Source organism: Tenrec ecaudatus, chromosome 12 (genome assembly GCF_050624435.1).
Source record: "Tenrec ecaudatus isolate mTenEca1 chromosome 12, mTenEca1.hap1, whole genome shotgun sequence".
NCBI lineage: Eukaryota > Metazoa > Chordata > Mammalia > Afrosoricida > Tenrecidae > Tenrec > Tenrec ecaudatus.
The window spans coordinates 137,780,351-137,792,333 of NC_134541.1; the positions used below are offsets into that span (position 1 = coordinate 137,780,351).

The 11,983-nt window shown below is 51.2% G+C and overlaps 1 protein-coding gene across 1 annotated transcript; it reads right to left on the reverse strand.

The window, feature by feature from the left end:
- Nucleotides 1–61: 61 nt before the first annotated feature.
- Nucleotides 62–7,513, reverse strand: SMIM10L3 (small integral membrane protein 10 like 3). The gene is made up of 2 exons (XM_075527530.1): nt 7,131–7,513; nt 62–225 (listed from the first exon to the last, which is right to left on the reverse strand). The coding sequence occupies exons 1-2, from the start codon at nt 7,314–7,316 to the stop codon at nt 205–207; spliced, it is 207 nt and encodes a 68-aa protein (XP_075383645.1). The 5' UTR covers nt 7,317–7,513; the 3' UTR covers nt 62–204.
- Between the last annotated feature and the right edge of the window lie 4,470 nt (nt 7,514–11,983).

Sequence of the window (11,983 nt, forward strand, 5' to 3'; positions counted from 1 at the left end):
CGCAGAGAAGAGGTGTGTCTGCCGGACAAGGGTGCTCCTTCTGGGTTCTTTCCTGGCATCCTCGGAACGGTCTGTCTGGGCCAGCGCCCCGCCACCCCTCGGCCTGGACCGGGCAGATGTGGAGCACCCCTCTGCCATCCCTCATCCTGTGTGCTTGCTCTCTGATGCCGGGGGCACGCTGTGGTCCTGGTCAGAGGCCGTTGGTCAGTGGATCTCAATATGAACCTGGAAGAGACCATCACATTTCAGCATCATCCTACAGAGGGGATTCTGGCAGGTCCACCCCCGGCCAGTGTTTTTTAGGCAACACGAAGGGCTCTAGCACCAGGGCACAGAATGGAGTTCCCTGTGGGGGCCTCGGCCATGGTTCTCTGGGAAAGCAGTTTGTTTGAGACCCTCCCCAAGCCCTGAGGTCTTCCTGTATCTCTGTAGGACCGTTCTGTCCCGGGGTCAGCTGCACACAGGGACGGGTGGTCCGTGTTCTTTGCCAGCCCTGGCTGCTGTGCCCTGGCAGCAGTGTGGTGTTTCAGCAGCCTTGCCCCACAAAGCAGGGAGATGAAAGGAGCTGGGGGGACAGCAGCTGAAGGAACAGGGTGGCGTAGGCACCAAGGAGCCTCCTCAAGGAGCTGTCAGCCAGCCTGGGGCTCTGGCAGCGAAGACAGATGGTGAGCAGTGGCAGAGCAGGCAGCAGGCCCAAGAGTACCTGTCTTCAGGGGGCCGAGGGGAGCCAGTCTTCAACTGAGAGGAGCCCGTCCTGAGGGGGCTGGAGGCGGCCTGGCCGGCTAAGGGTAGGTGGGCGAGTTTCCCTGCACTGTGAAAGGAGACTTTACAGGGTGCTCCCTGATCCTGACCCCCAGGTGTCGCCTACTCGTTAATAAACCATTTCAGTATAGGCTGTGTATTCTGTGTGGCCACCGCCATGAATGACTGAGGCCATCTGGGAAGCAGAGTGCCATGGGAGGGAGGGCCGGCCAGCTGGCAGCAGAATGGTCAAAAGGTTGGGGAGAGGAAGTGCGTGTAACCTCCACCTCGTAGGACCTGCCTCAGACTAACCCTGAGTAGCATAATCCCCTGAAGGTGGACGGGTTCTGAGTCCACTGGCACTACACCCAGACCATGACTCCCGGCTAGGTCTAACACAGGGAAGCCCACCTGGGCACAGAAAACAAGATGCCCAGCTACCCACTGGAGCCTACTCCAGGAGCAGCTGTTCACTAAGGGGGTGTCCCTTTCACTCTCAACTGCCACTGAGTTGATGACAGCTCATCATAACCTTCTAGAACAGGATAGAGCTGCCCCTGTGGGATTCCGAGACGGTCACTCTTTAAGGGAGGAGAAAGTCTCACCTTTCTCCCACAGAGCAGCTGGTGGTTTCAAACTGCTGACCTGTGGTTATCAGTCCAACACATAACCACCATGCCACCAGAGCACTTATAGGCATCCCTACAAGCATTGAAGATTAAGAAATCCATGGATATAAGGCTCAGTGTTTCCCCAAGAACATGCAGGGCAAGTCCACGAGGGCAGTCCACAGGGGTTCAAGGCTGTGCTCTTTGGGAAGCAGGTCACCATGACTCACTTCCAAGGAGCCTCTGGATGGTTTTCAACAGCCAACCTTTCAGTAAGCCATGCAGCACTTAAACATTTGCACCACTCAGGGACCCCTGTAACACCTCACCAAAAACCAAACCCATTGCCATGAAGTCGAGTCTGAAGGAGAGCATAGGATTGTCCCAGTGATGGTCAGCCTTTGGAGAGCAGATGGCCTCAGCTTTCTCCAGTGGAGCTGATGGTGGGTTCGACCTGGCGGCCTTTCAGTTCGCAGCTGACTGTGTAGCTACTGCTCCTCTCCAGACCACAGAATGGGAGCAAATTCCTGAACAAACTGTCCCCACAAAAACGGGACAGACAGAGTGAGGAAAACTCAGCACTGAGGCTCTGAGAGGCAGGCCCAAGCACCTGCCCTTCAGGTAACACTGGTCTGACCCAGTTAGCCGGCTCTGGACTCTGGTCCTCACCCTACCCTCACCCTCTTCACAGCCCCAGGGAGCTGCCACTGTGGAGTTAAAAATACCCCAGACTGTCTGCTCCTGAAAGAAGCTGGCAGGTCAGCCCCCAAGGGGAGCAGGCGACAATGGCTGAGCACTCACCAGCTTGACCCAGCTCTCATCAACCCCCATGCTCCAGGCTAAAGCTACCACCCTGGGAGTGATGGGAACAGACCCTGCTTTCTACGAAGCCAATGGCTCCCCAGTGAAGCCTCAGTGGACGGCAGGGACCACACCCTGCTGAAAGACTTGTGTGACTTGTGCTGTGTCAGACTGCTCCTTCTCAGTGTGGGTGCCCTCCCCCACCAGGAAACGGGAATGAGGTCGGGTGGGGGTGTCTTCATGAAGTCACAGCCTCTACAAAGTCCCAGGCAACCTCCATGCATGATTGGAGGGTGGGAGTTCCAGCACAGGGAGAGAAAGGCAGGGACAAGACGAGGTGGTGGTCACCAGTCAGGAGGCTGGGGCCAGAGAATCCTGGTTCTGCTGTTTTGGGGGCTGTCATTTGGGCAAAGACAGAAGGAACTAGGACTGTCCCCTTGGGCTGGGAGTGGCTTTGACTCGCTGGTTGCTTGCCACTCAGCTGGTGGGTAGTGGGTGGCAGCAAGAAATGGTTCAGAGACCTGCTGCCCTGGAGCCCAATGCTAACTAGTAAGTCGGCAGTTCAAACCCACCAAGAGTTCCGTAGGGAAAAAATTTAGACAATTTCCTTCTGTAAAGATTACAGCCCTGGAAATCGTCTGAGGCAGCTCTACTTTGAACTGTAAGGGTGCTCTTCAGTCAAAATTAACTTGATGGCAGTGGGCAGGAAGGAGATTCTTTATAACCTTCAAGTCGATCAGACCATACCTAACGGTGGCAAAACCCAGAGACTTAAATTTAACTTTGTAAAAATGATCTTCAGTATGGCACAAACACACCATCAACAAAGTGAAACATGACCCTCCAAAAGACTTCTGCTTTTTGACCCTACCGAAACGTGTCATGGCACGGCCACTGAAACACATTTACAACTTGGCCACTGAAAGGAACCCATGCTGCAGCCCCAAGACTTCTGTTTCATAGCCACCAATGGCACCAAAATCTGTCCACAACATGGCCACAGAAATACGTCCACACTGTGACTGACAAAATACATCTACAACGTGGTCACCACATCACCTCCCTGTTGACACCCCGGCAACTCTCCACTAGCTCCAGTACCCACGTTGTGGTATTTCTGACATGACAGCACTAGAAGAGCCAATCTGGTTACTTTACTGCCTTCTCAACGGTTCAGACAGAGGGAGGTTCATTTATGTCAGTTAGAGCTGACAGCATTCCAGGGCCCACTGACAGCCAGAAGATGCCTCAAATCCTTCCACCTCCCTTCCTCCCTCCCTCCCTCCCTCTGGGGGGACTCACACCAGCCCCAGGGGTCTCTATATCAACTGTTCCCTCGGCTCCGCTCCATGGCTAAGGCGACACGCCTTCTCAAGTGAGGCCCCAGTCTCCCAAGCCCCTGTAGCCTAAACTCATCTTGTTTTGAAAGAACAAACAAAGGAGTAATACAGACTGTCAGGTAAGAGGTGAACATGTGGAGCTATGATTTGGAAAGTCATTCAGAAAGGATTCATGGTGGCACAGTGGGTTAAGATTCTAACTGCAAGGTTGGCAGTTCAAACCCACCCGTTGCTCCAAGACAGAAAAATGAGGCCAGCTTCCCATAAAGACTGTTTCAGAAACCCAGAAGAGCAGTTCTACTTTGCCTTATGAAGTCGCTAGGAATCGGAATCGACTCAGTGGCAGCAGGTTTGAGTCGGAGAGAAAACTAAGCAAGAACGTATATTGTGATATGCTCTGAGCCCAGGGGAGCCGTCAGGCCCGGATAACTCTGGGCAGGGCGGCTGAAGGCACAGGTACAACAAAGGGGCTCTCTGATTTGAGGATGCTGATCAACCTTCACAGGCGCACTCTTCCTTGCTTTGGCCTTCCTCTGCACACAAGAATCTAGGTGACCTGAGGCTAAGACACTTGATTCTTTCCCCAGGCCACTTAACTGAGCCTACAGAAATCACGTGTTTAATGAGAGCAGGTTCTGATCTACATTTGAGTAGATGCCTTATTTGAAATAAGTCATTGCTTTTTTAATGCCTTGCCATTTTCAGATTTGGGTCACCACAGGAGCCCCAATGGCACAGTGTTTATTCATTGGGCTGCTAACTACAAGGTCAGCTGTTTGAAACCAGCCACTTCTCAGGACAGACAGGGCTTTCTAATCCCATAAGAGTTATCATCATGGAAACTCACAGGGCATTCTTTCCTGTTCTATAGGGTCACTATGAGTCAAAATCCCCTTGACAGCAGTGAGTTTAACTTTATTTGGAAGGCAGATACTAATGAATCTAGGAAGTGACAACTTGCTTGCAAACAGTAATTTAAAAAACACAGCCTTGCTCGATGGTGCTTTGCTCACTAAGGAAGCCTGACCTTTCCTCCAACTCCTCGTTGTCCAGCCAACTGGAAGCTTGGAGGCTTCAGGGCAACTACTCAGAAAAGAACACCTTTCATTCCTTACTAACTTGTAAACCTGACTCTAGCCCCCTGCAACAGGAAGGGGGAAAAAACCGAGAGCAGGGCGTGAGGGCTCTCCACTGACTCAGATGCTACTTTCCGTTGTACTTCCCCTTTTGAGTCAAGCCAGGATCATTCAACCTGTCAAGTGAATTAGTTTTCTGCAAATGAACAAAAATTCTGCCAACCGTGAGGGGTTACCGCAGCAGAGGTCAACCCAGTATTTTACAGGAGCCTTTCCCTAAAGTAGGTAGTCCCTGCAGCACCACCCCACTAATCACCAGGCAACCCTCCTCCCATGTGCGCCCAAACTGACAAGAAACCTCCTCCCTGCTCCTCAAGGAGTCCCTGAGTGGTGCAAAGTTAACCAAAAGGTTGGAGGCTCAAGACTAACTAGGGGAGTCATGGAAGAAAGGCCTGGCCACCTCCCCAAATCAGCCATCACAAACCCTACAGAGCACAGTTCTACTCGATCATGGAGTCAACTTCCAGCAATTGGTTCTTCTTGGGCATCCAACTCCAAGAATTTGTCGCAGGAGCTGGGCTGTGCCTGCAAACAGCACTGGCCTTCCGGCCCACAAAATCATTCAGTAGGGGCTTTTGGAATAGGGGATCGCTAACCACAGGGTTGGTGGTTCAAAACCATCAGATGCGCCTTTCAAGCAAGATAAGGTTACCTGTTCCCATAAAGAATTACAACTTTGGAAACCCCATACAGGGTTGCTATGAGCCAGAATCTACTCCAATGGTAGTTAAGATTTTGGTCCACTCACTCACAGATCCTGCCTGCCTCCTTCACCATATATCTCAGCCCCCTTGCCCTCATTCAGAATCACGAACTGAGTTGTTCACCAACTGCCCAGATTCTCAGGGAGCTCCACTACCGAATAGGCCAGTCTGTGTTTGAAAAACCTTTCCAGAGAGTATCTCGCTGGCCTACAAACAAGGGGGTAATGTGGAAGCCCCAAGTGTCATTTTAGAAATGGGCTTCTTCATTCTTTATTGAATGTGGTAACCTGGCCTGGTGTGCTGCTATTCAAAGAGAGGTAGACATACAAGGAGGAGGATTTTCCTTAACAGCACAAAATATGGCCATTTTCGACTTCAAAGCAGGTTTGCTCTTAACAGAACTTGTTAGTTTATGAAACTATGTAGATTATTGACATTAACCATAAACAAGAGGTTTCCACTGGGAGCTAAACCCACTGCCATAGAGTCAATTCCCACTCAGCTGTCAGTCTTTCTGGGAGCAGAGGAGCAGACTGCCACGTCTTTTTTCCCGCTGAGCAGCTAGTGGGTATAATCGCCAACCTTTTGGTTTGCACACAGCACGTAACCAGTGCTAACTAGTTAGGTCAGATCTATTGGCTGGTTTCACTTTGCTCATACGATTTTTTTTCTTCTAAATCTCAGTTTGATATCTAAAAACCAAGGTTTCCGGTTTCCAATTCCTGGAAATCACTACAGCTGACAAATGCCAGGTCTGGGGGCTACTAACTAGAGACCATACAGATGCCCAAATACCAACTGCCATTCAGTCCATTCCAACCCAGAGGGACCCTGTAAGGGAGCGGCGGGCTACTCCCTGGGGTGTGGGGAGCTGCGCATCTCTGCAGAAGCAAACAAGCTCATCTTTCTCCCAAGGAGCAGCTGGTAGACTTGAACCACACCCTAACCCACAGCTCCCCCAGGTGCCCCTGCGTGCGTTTCCTAATTTTGCTCGCAAAGGAGTCACACAAGTCCTATTCCATCACAAGCAGCTTTAAGGCAGCGCCCTGTCCCTTCTCCATCAGAGAACTGTGCCTGCACATGTGCACCACCTTGTCCAGGTAAATCACACAGACACACACACCCCAACATGTGAGGCAGCTGATGCTCAAGAGAGTTGCCCATGTGCACATCCCATGTGAGGTTCCGGGTTATTTGTGTGGCGATGGGGAATAAGCAATCCAAAAGCTCAGCATTTGGCCACGGATGATACCACTGGAACAGGAAAGGATTTGCAAACTGATGTCTTTCCCTCCCACTTCGAAACAGTCATCTGTCAGTCAAAACCCATCGCCCTACAGCTGATTCCCATAGAACAGATGTAAACTGCCCCCGGAGGGTTTCCCAGGGAGATGGATCTCCTTGGCTTTTCTCCCAACAAAAAGGCCGAGGGGGTCAGAGTTGCAAAATCACCTCTAAGAAGCATCGCTTCATCCCAAACCCTGTAAAAACAGCAATTAGTGGCACACACGCCCGTTTTTTTTCCATCTCCAACAGCTGTGCAGGTCCCCGCCTGCCAGCTGCAAGCGCTGTGGGAAAGCTCTGCCCAGTAATGGTCCCCCATCGCCCGCCCAGGGAACCATGTAGGTGGGCGCTGTCTGTCCCGCCGGTCACGAAAGGAGTGAGTTGTCTTCATTTGGGAGGGCGTTTCCTGGGCTGTCGAGTCGCTACACGAGGCAATGCTCGACGCCCGGCGCACCCGGGCGTCTGGAGCATCAGGAGCGGGCGGCAGGGGTCCGGCGGGGGCCGGGCGTCACCCACCTGCAGGCGGACGTTGAGCATCATGGACGCCACGATGTACAGGTAGGGGAAGTTGATGCGCAGCCGCCACGCCAGGTCGAAGAAGATGAGCAGCGTGCGAGTCAGCCCCTTGCAGAAGACCCCATAGGAGCGGGCGGCGGCCGAGCGCGACAGCCGGACAGCCAGGCCCGACAGAGCCGCCGCCATATAGACCGGCGCCGCCGCCCGCCCGCCTACCGCGCGCGCCGCCCCTGCCGCCCCGGGTGACCGCGCTCCGCCGGGCCCTCTCAGGGCGTCGGCTGGCCCCCGCCCCGGCCGCTGGTCCGCTCGGCGCGCTGAGGGAAGGAGGCGGGCGGCGGCCGCGGGGGAGGCACCTGCGCGCGTCACGCTCGGGAAGCGTCTGGGCGCCGCCGCCGCCGCGCCCAGCCCGGCCGCGCCGCCTGACGTCACAATGTCCGCCGCTCGCGCTCCGCGCCTGCGCCGCCCTCGGCCCCGCCCCCGGCCTCCGGCCCGCAGGAGGACTGCGCAGGCGCGGCCGGGGCGCGCGGGGTGTCCCGGAGAGAAGCTGAGGAGATTGTCTTCGACCGCCCCCTCATGGCAGACGCGGAAATACACACAAAGGGATGATGACAGAGTTTGGCACAGGCGGAGAGGGGTGCGCAAGTGGTGCGTGTCGTTAGGTTAAAACGGCAAATCGCATTTCATTTACCCATGTTTGGACCCATGGGTGGCGCCGAGAGTTAAGCCCTCGACTACTAGCTCAAATATTCGAGATTCAACCCACGCAGATACTCCGCGAAGACAAGCGATCGGCTTGCATGATGAGGGTAAGGCAGTCCCGCGTCTTGCAAGGGAGTTCTTTATTGCTCTCATCACCCGAACAGCCCTGAAAACCCTGGGGAAGGGTTGTGCTCTACAAACACACGGGGGGCTTCAAAATGTTCGTGGAGAAACGGAACTAAAAGATATGGAATTTTTCCATCAACTTTTGAAGTCCCCTCTTCAATGTGTGTGCCATTGAGTTAGTTAAAAGTTTATTGTGCCAACCTGGCCGATAAACACGTGGGGTTAATTGAAGGGTGGGGAGCTAAATGGCTCCCTGAGCCTCACTTTTCAAGTTCTCAGGTCTCTTGCTTTGTGATGGTCGGACCAGGGTGCAGCTGCCTTAGTCAGTTCCCTGCTTTAACTGGCAAGACATCCCTGAGGAGAAGCCACATGGACCTACCCTGATGCAGCCCTGGGTGCTGGAGCAGCCGTGCGGAGACCCCTGCCAGCGCTGAGATGCTTACACATTTACTGAGTCGGCTTTCCTCCTGCAGTCGGCATCATTGCGTGTGTTTTGTGAAATGGAGGAGGACTTTGTGGATTGGTGTCAGACATGTGGGTTAATATTGGACTGTGGGCTTGGGCAGCACTGGGTTGGGATGTTTTCTTGATGTGCATTTAACCTTTATATAAAACTCTCATACATGACTTTCTGTGGATTTGTTTCTCTAATGTATCCAGACTAACACAGCCATTGAGTTCATTCCATCACTTAGCAACCCTGTAGGACAGGGTAGCATTGCTCCCCTCCCCAGTTTCTCCCCAGGTAGTCATCTTTACAAAAGTAGATGCTTTTGTACATATTTCTCCCAAAGAGGAGTGGGCAGGTTTGAACAGCTAAATGTTTAATTACCACCCAAGCACTGAGCTGTGGGGCCAAACTCATAACCATCAAACCGATCCTGACTCTCAGCAGCTGACTTTGTAGCCCACCACACATTGTACCACCAGGCAGTGTAGTCCACAATTAGGAAGCAACAAAACTCCAAGCTTGTTGGCATGGCTGTTGGAATCTGACTCACAGTGGCCCTACAGAACAGAGGAAAACTGCCCCATAGCGCTTCCATGGCTGTAATCTTTATGGGAATGGATCGCCCGGCAGCCCCACTCGTAATCTATGTACATCACCAGGCTTCACAATGTACTCTGTGAAAATAAGATGCTATGTGATTTGGATGTTGCTCAGATACCTAATTTACCTAGTTTTCCAACACCTGCTGCTGCTGCCTCAGCATCCTCCCTCACACACTCGCCCGGTGACAAGCATTACTGAAAGTGCTTATACCATCGTCGATCCCACTCAGCTAGGTGTCCTTGATCCCTGCTTTCTCAGACAACCTCCATGCCTTAGCAGCAGGAAGCAAGGGAAGCGCTGGCTTACATGTGCTTACTTACTAGTGGGGGGGGGAACAATTTAAATCTCCCCACCACCTCCCGACACACACTAAATCCCAGTCTGCTTCTCGGTGTGGCTGGCATCTGTCTCTCTCCTAACCTCCTAGCATATAGTCTCTTTGAAAAAGGCAATCCCCGACAGAAGCAGAGTGCCCGGAAGCACAGGCTTACTGGTAGTTTCTTACTAATTGGCAGGGAAGCAAGTCAGGTGTCCTTCACCTTGCTCAGTGAGTAACCCGCTCCTGCTTAGCAGTGACTGTCATGTGCTGAGAGGAGCTGGCTTTCATTGGGCCTCAGTCCGCATCACCAGTGCCTCCTCCCTCTCTCAGAGTCCCTCGCAGCGTCTCCTTAGTCTTTAGGGAGGCAGTTCCGTAACAACTTGGAGAGCTTTCTGTGTTTGGGAGGTTACGTTAGAAAAGTGCCATTCTCCAAACGCCATTTCCAAACTTTATCATAACTGACCCACGCCCAAGCGGACTTCGTGTGACACACGATTGAGTCACATACTGCATAATGCCCTTCCAGGAAACACCCAACTACATATATACCTGTGGTCCCATGAGGTTGCAACAGAGTTCAGAAATCCCAGTCAGACAGCAGGACAGAGCGACTGCGGCAGCTTCCCACACATACCTCTTTGCCTCTTGTACACAAAGAAATCGCACTGCCCAGTTTACATATAGACTCTATAAGGTACACATATAGTCTATCATATATGGTTTGATAGTCATAACAAATGCCTGTGCTACTGGTTGGTGCATGGAATATGCTTTCTATCATGAGTTTAATGTGAATATAAGTAAAAATGTTTACTGAGTTACAGTGGATGCTTCAGCCTGTAGGCAGAAAGAGCCAATCTTGCATATCTCCGGAATGTTGCATCGTTCTCTCTCGGTCCAGTTTTATTTCAAAAATACCAGTGGCTGTGAGGAGCAACAAACCCAGGGTTGCTGAGAACAGCTGCAAGAGGCAAAGGAGGAGCATCTGACTGGAAGTGAAAGGAAAGGCTGCTCATCAACGTGCAGCTGGGAAACCAACTGTGCTGCTGCTCATGAACTGGGCCTAAGTGTTTGCTATGGCACAGTGGTTACGCGCTGGGCCGCTAACCACAAGGTCAGCAGTTCAAAACCACGAGCCACTCCTCAGGAGAAAGATGAGGCTTTATCCTACTGTAAGGAGTTACGGTCTCAGAAACTCACAGGAGCAGTTCTACCCTGCCCTATGGGGTCAGTCAGAATCGACTCCCTGACAGTGAATATTTGCCAAAGTATGTGAAGGGGCTTCAAAAAAATTCATGGAAAATGAGAACTAAAAGAGAATGGAATTTCCCCACAAACTTTTAGAAGCCTCTGTGTTCCCAGAGCACATTTAAGCATGTTATATTTGGAATGAACACGTATGTAAGCGTGAACTGGAACCCCGTAGACTGAACTTTTGCTGACCTTCCTCTATGCCAAAGCCCCTAGGTGGCGCCAACGGTTTGCCCTAGACTACTAACCCAAACCTCAGCGGTTTGATCCCGCCCAGCTGCTCTCACCCCAGACAAGGTTAGGAAGGTGCTTCCAGACAGCTCTATGGAGCACCCATTAGACTATGTCGCCCACTGCCCTCAGTCAAAGCCTCAACTGCAACCAGCAACAACAGGGAGCCAATAAGAGAGGATTCACCCCAATGAAACAAGCCAGAAGGGGAAGTTTATTGAGGTTGATGGAACATTCTTGACCTGTGGGTTGTTTGCAATGCCCAGTCATTCTTGTTCAGTAACAAATATATCTATATTTATATATAAAATTCTATATATCTATGAGCCCTGGTAGTGTACTCTAATGGTTTTTGAATTGGTCTGAAGACTGCAAGGTCAGCAGTTCAAAACCACCAGCCACTCAATGGGAGACAGATGAAGCTTTCTGCTCCCCTAAAGATTTACAGCCCATGGGAGCAGTTCTACTCTATCCTGCGTGGTTGCTGTGAGTCAGTATACAATCATGGCATTGAGTGTGAGTTTTGTTTTATGTATATTTACTATAAATATAAATACATATATTTAACCTTTTAAGAGTCATGACATTAAAATCTCTTCTGGGAAATAAGTTAAAAATGCTTACACCCCCCCCACCCAAATTTCCAGTGTTCTCTTTTTTGTTGTTGTTTTTACTATTCTTATTTAAACATACCTTTTCCTATGTTAACATCTTGCCTTAGTGTAAAAGAGGAGAGATGCCTTCGTTCTTGTATCAGGCTGGATGTGCCCACCAGTGAGAAATTCTGGGGATTTGGTGCAAGTGGGGAAGGTGTTTCATTGATGAAAGAGAAAGCAAGTAGAGAGGGGTGTGGGAGAAGAGATCTTAGGTTCTTTAAGAAAGCAGTTTGCAAAAATTTATTTTATTTCATAATAAAATCCTTAGCCCCCAAACCGATTTGCATTCAAATTACTTTTAATCCAATGTGAACCCATCTAAATCTAAAAGGGAGTATTATGAATCGCAGAGCACATTTGTAGCAGCATTGTCATCAATTATTATTTATTTAGCATCACCATCTATCTTTAGAAAAGCACTGGTGGCATAGCGGTTATGTGTTGGGCTGCTAACTGCAAGGTCAGCGGTTTGAAACCACCAGCTGCCCTGTGGGAGAAAGACACGGGCTTTCTGCTT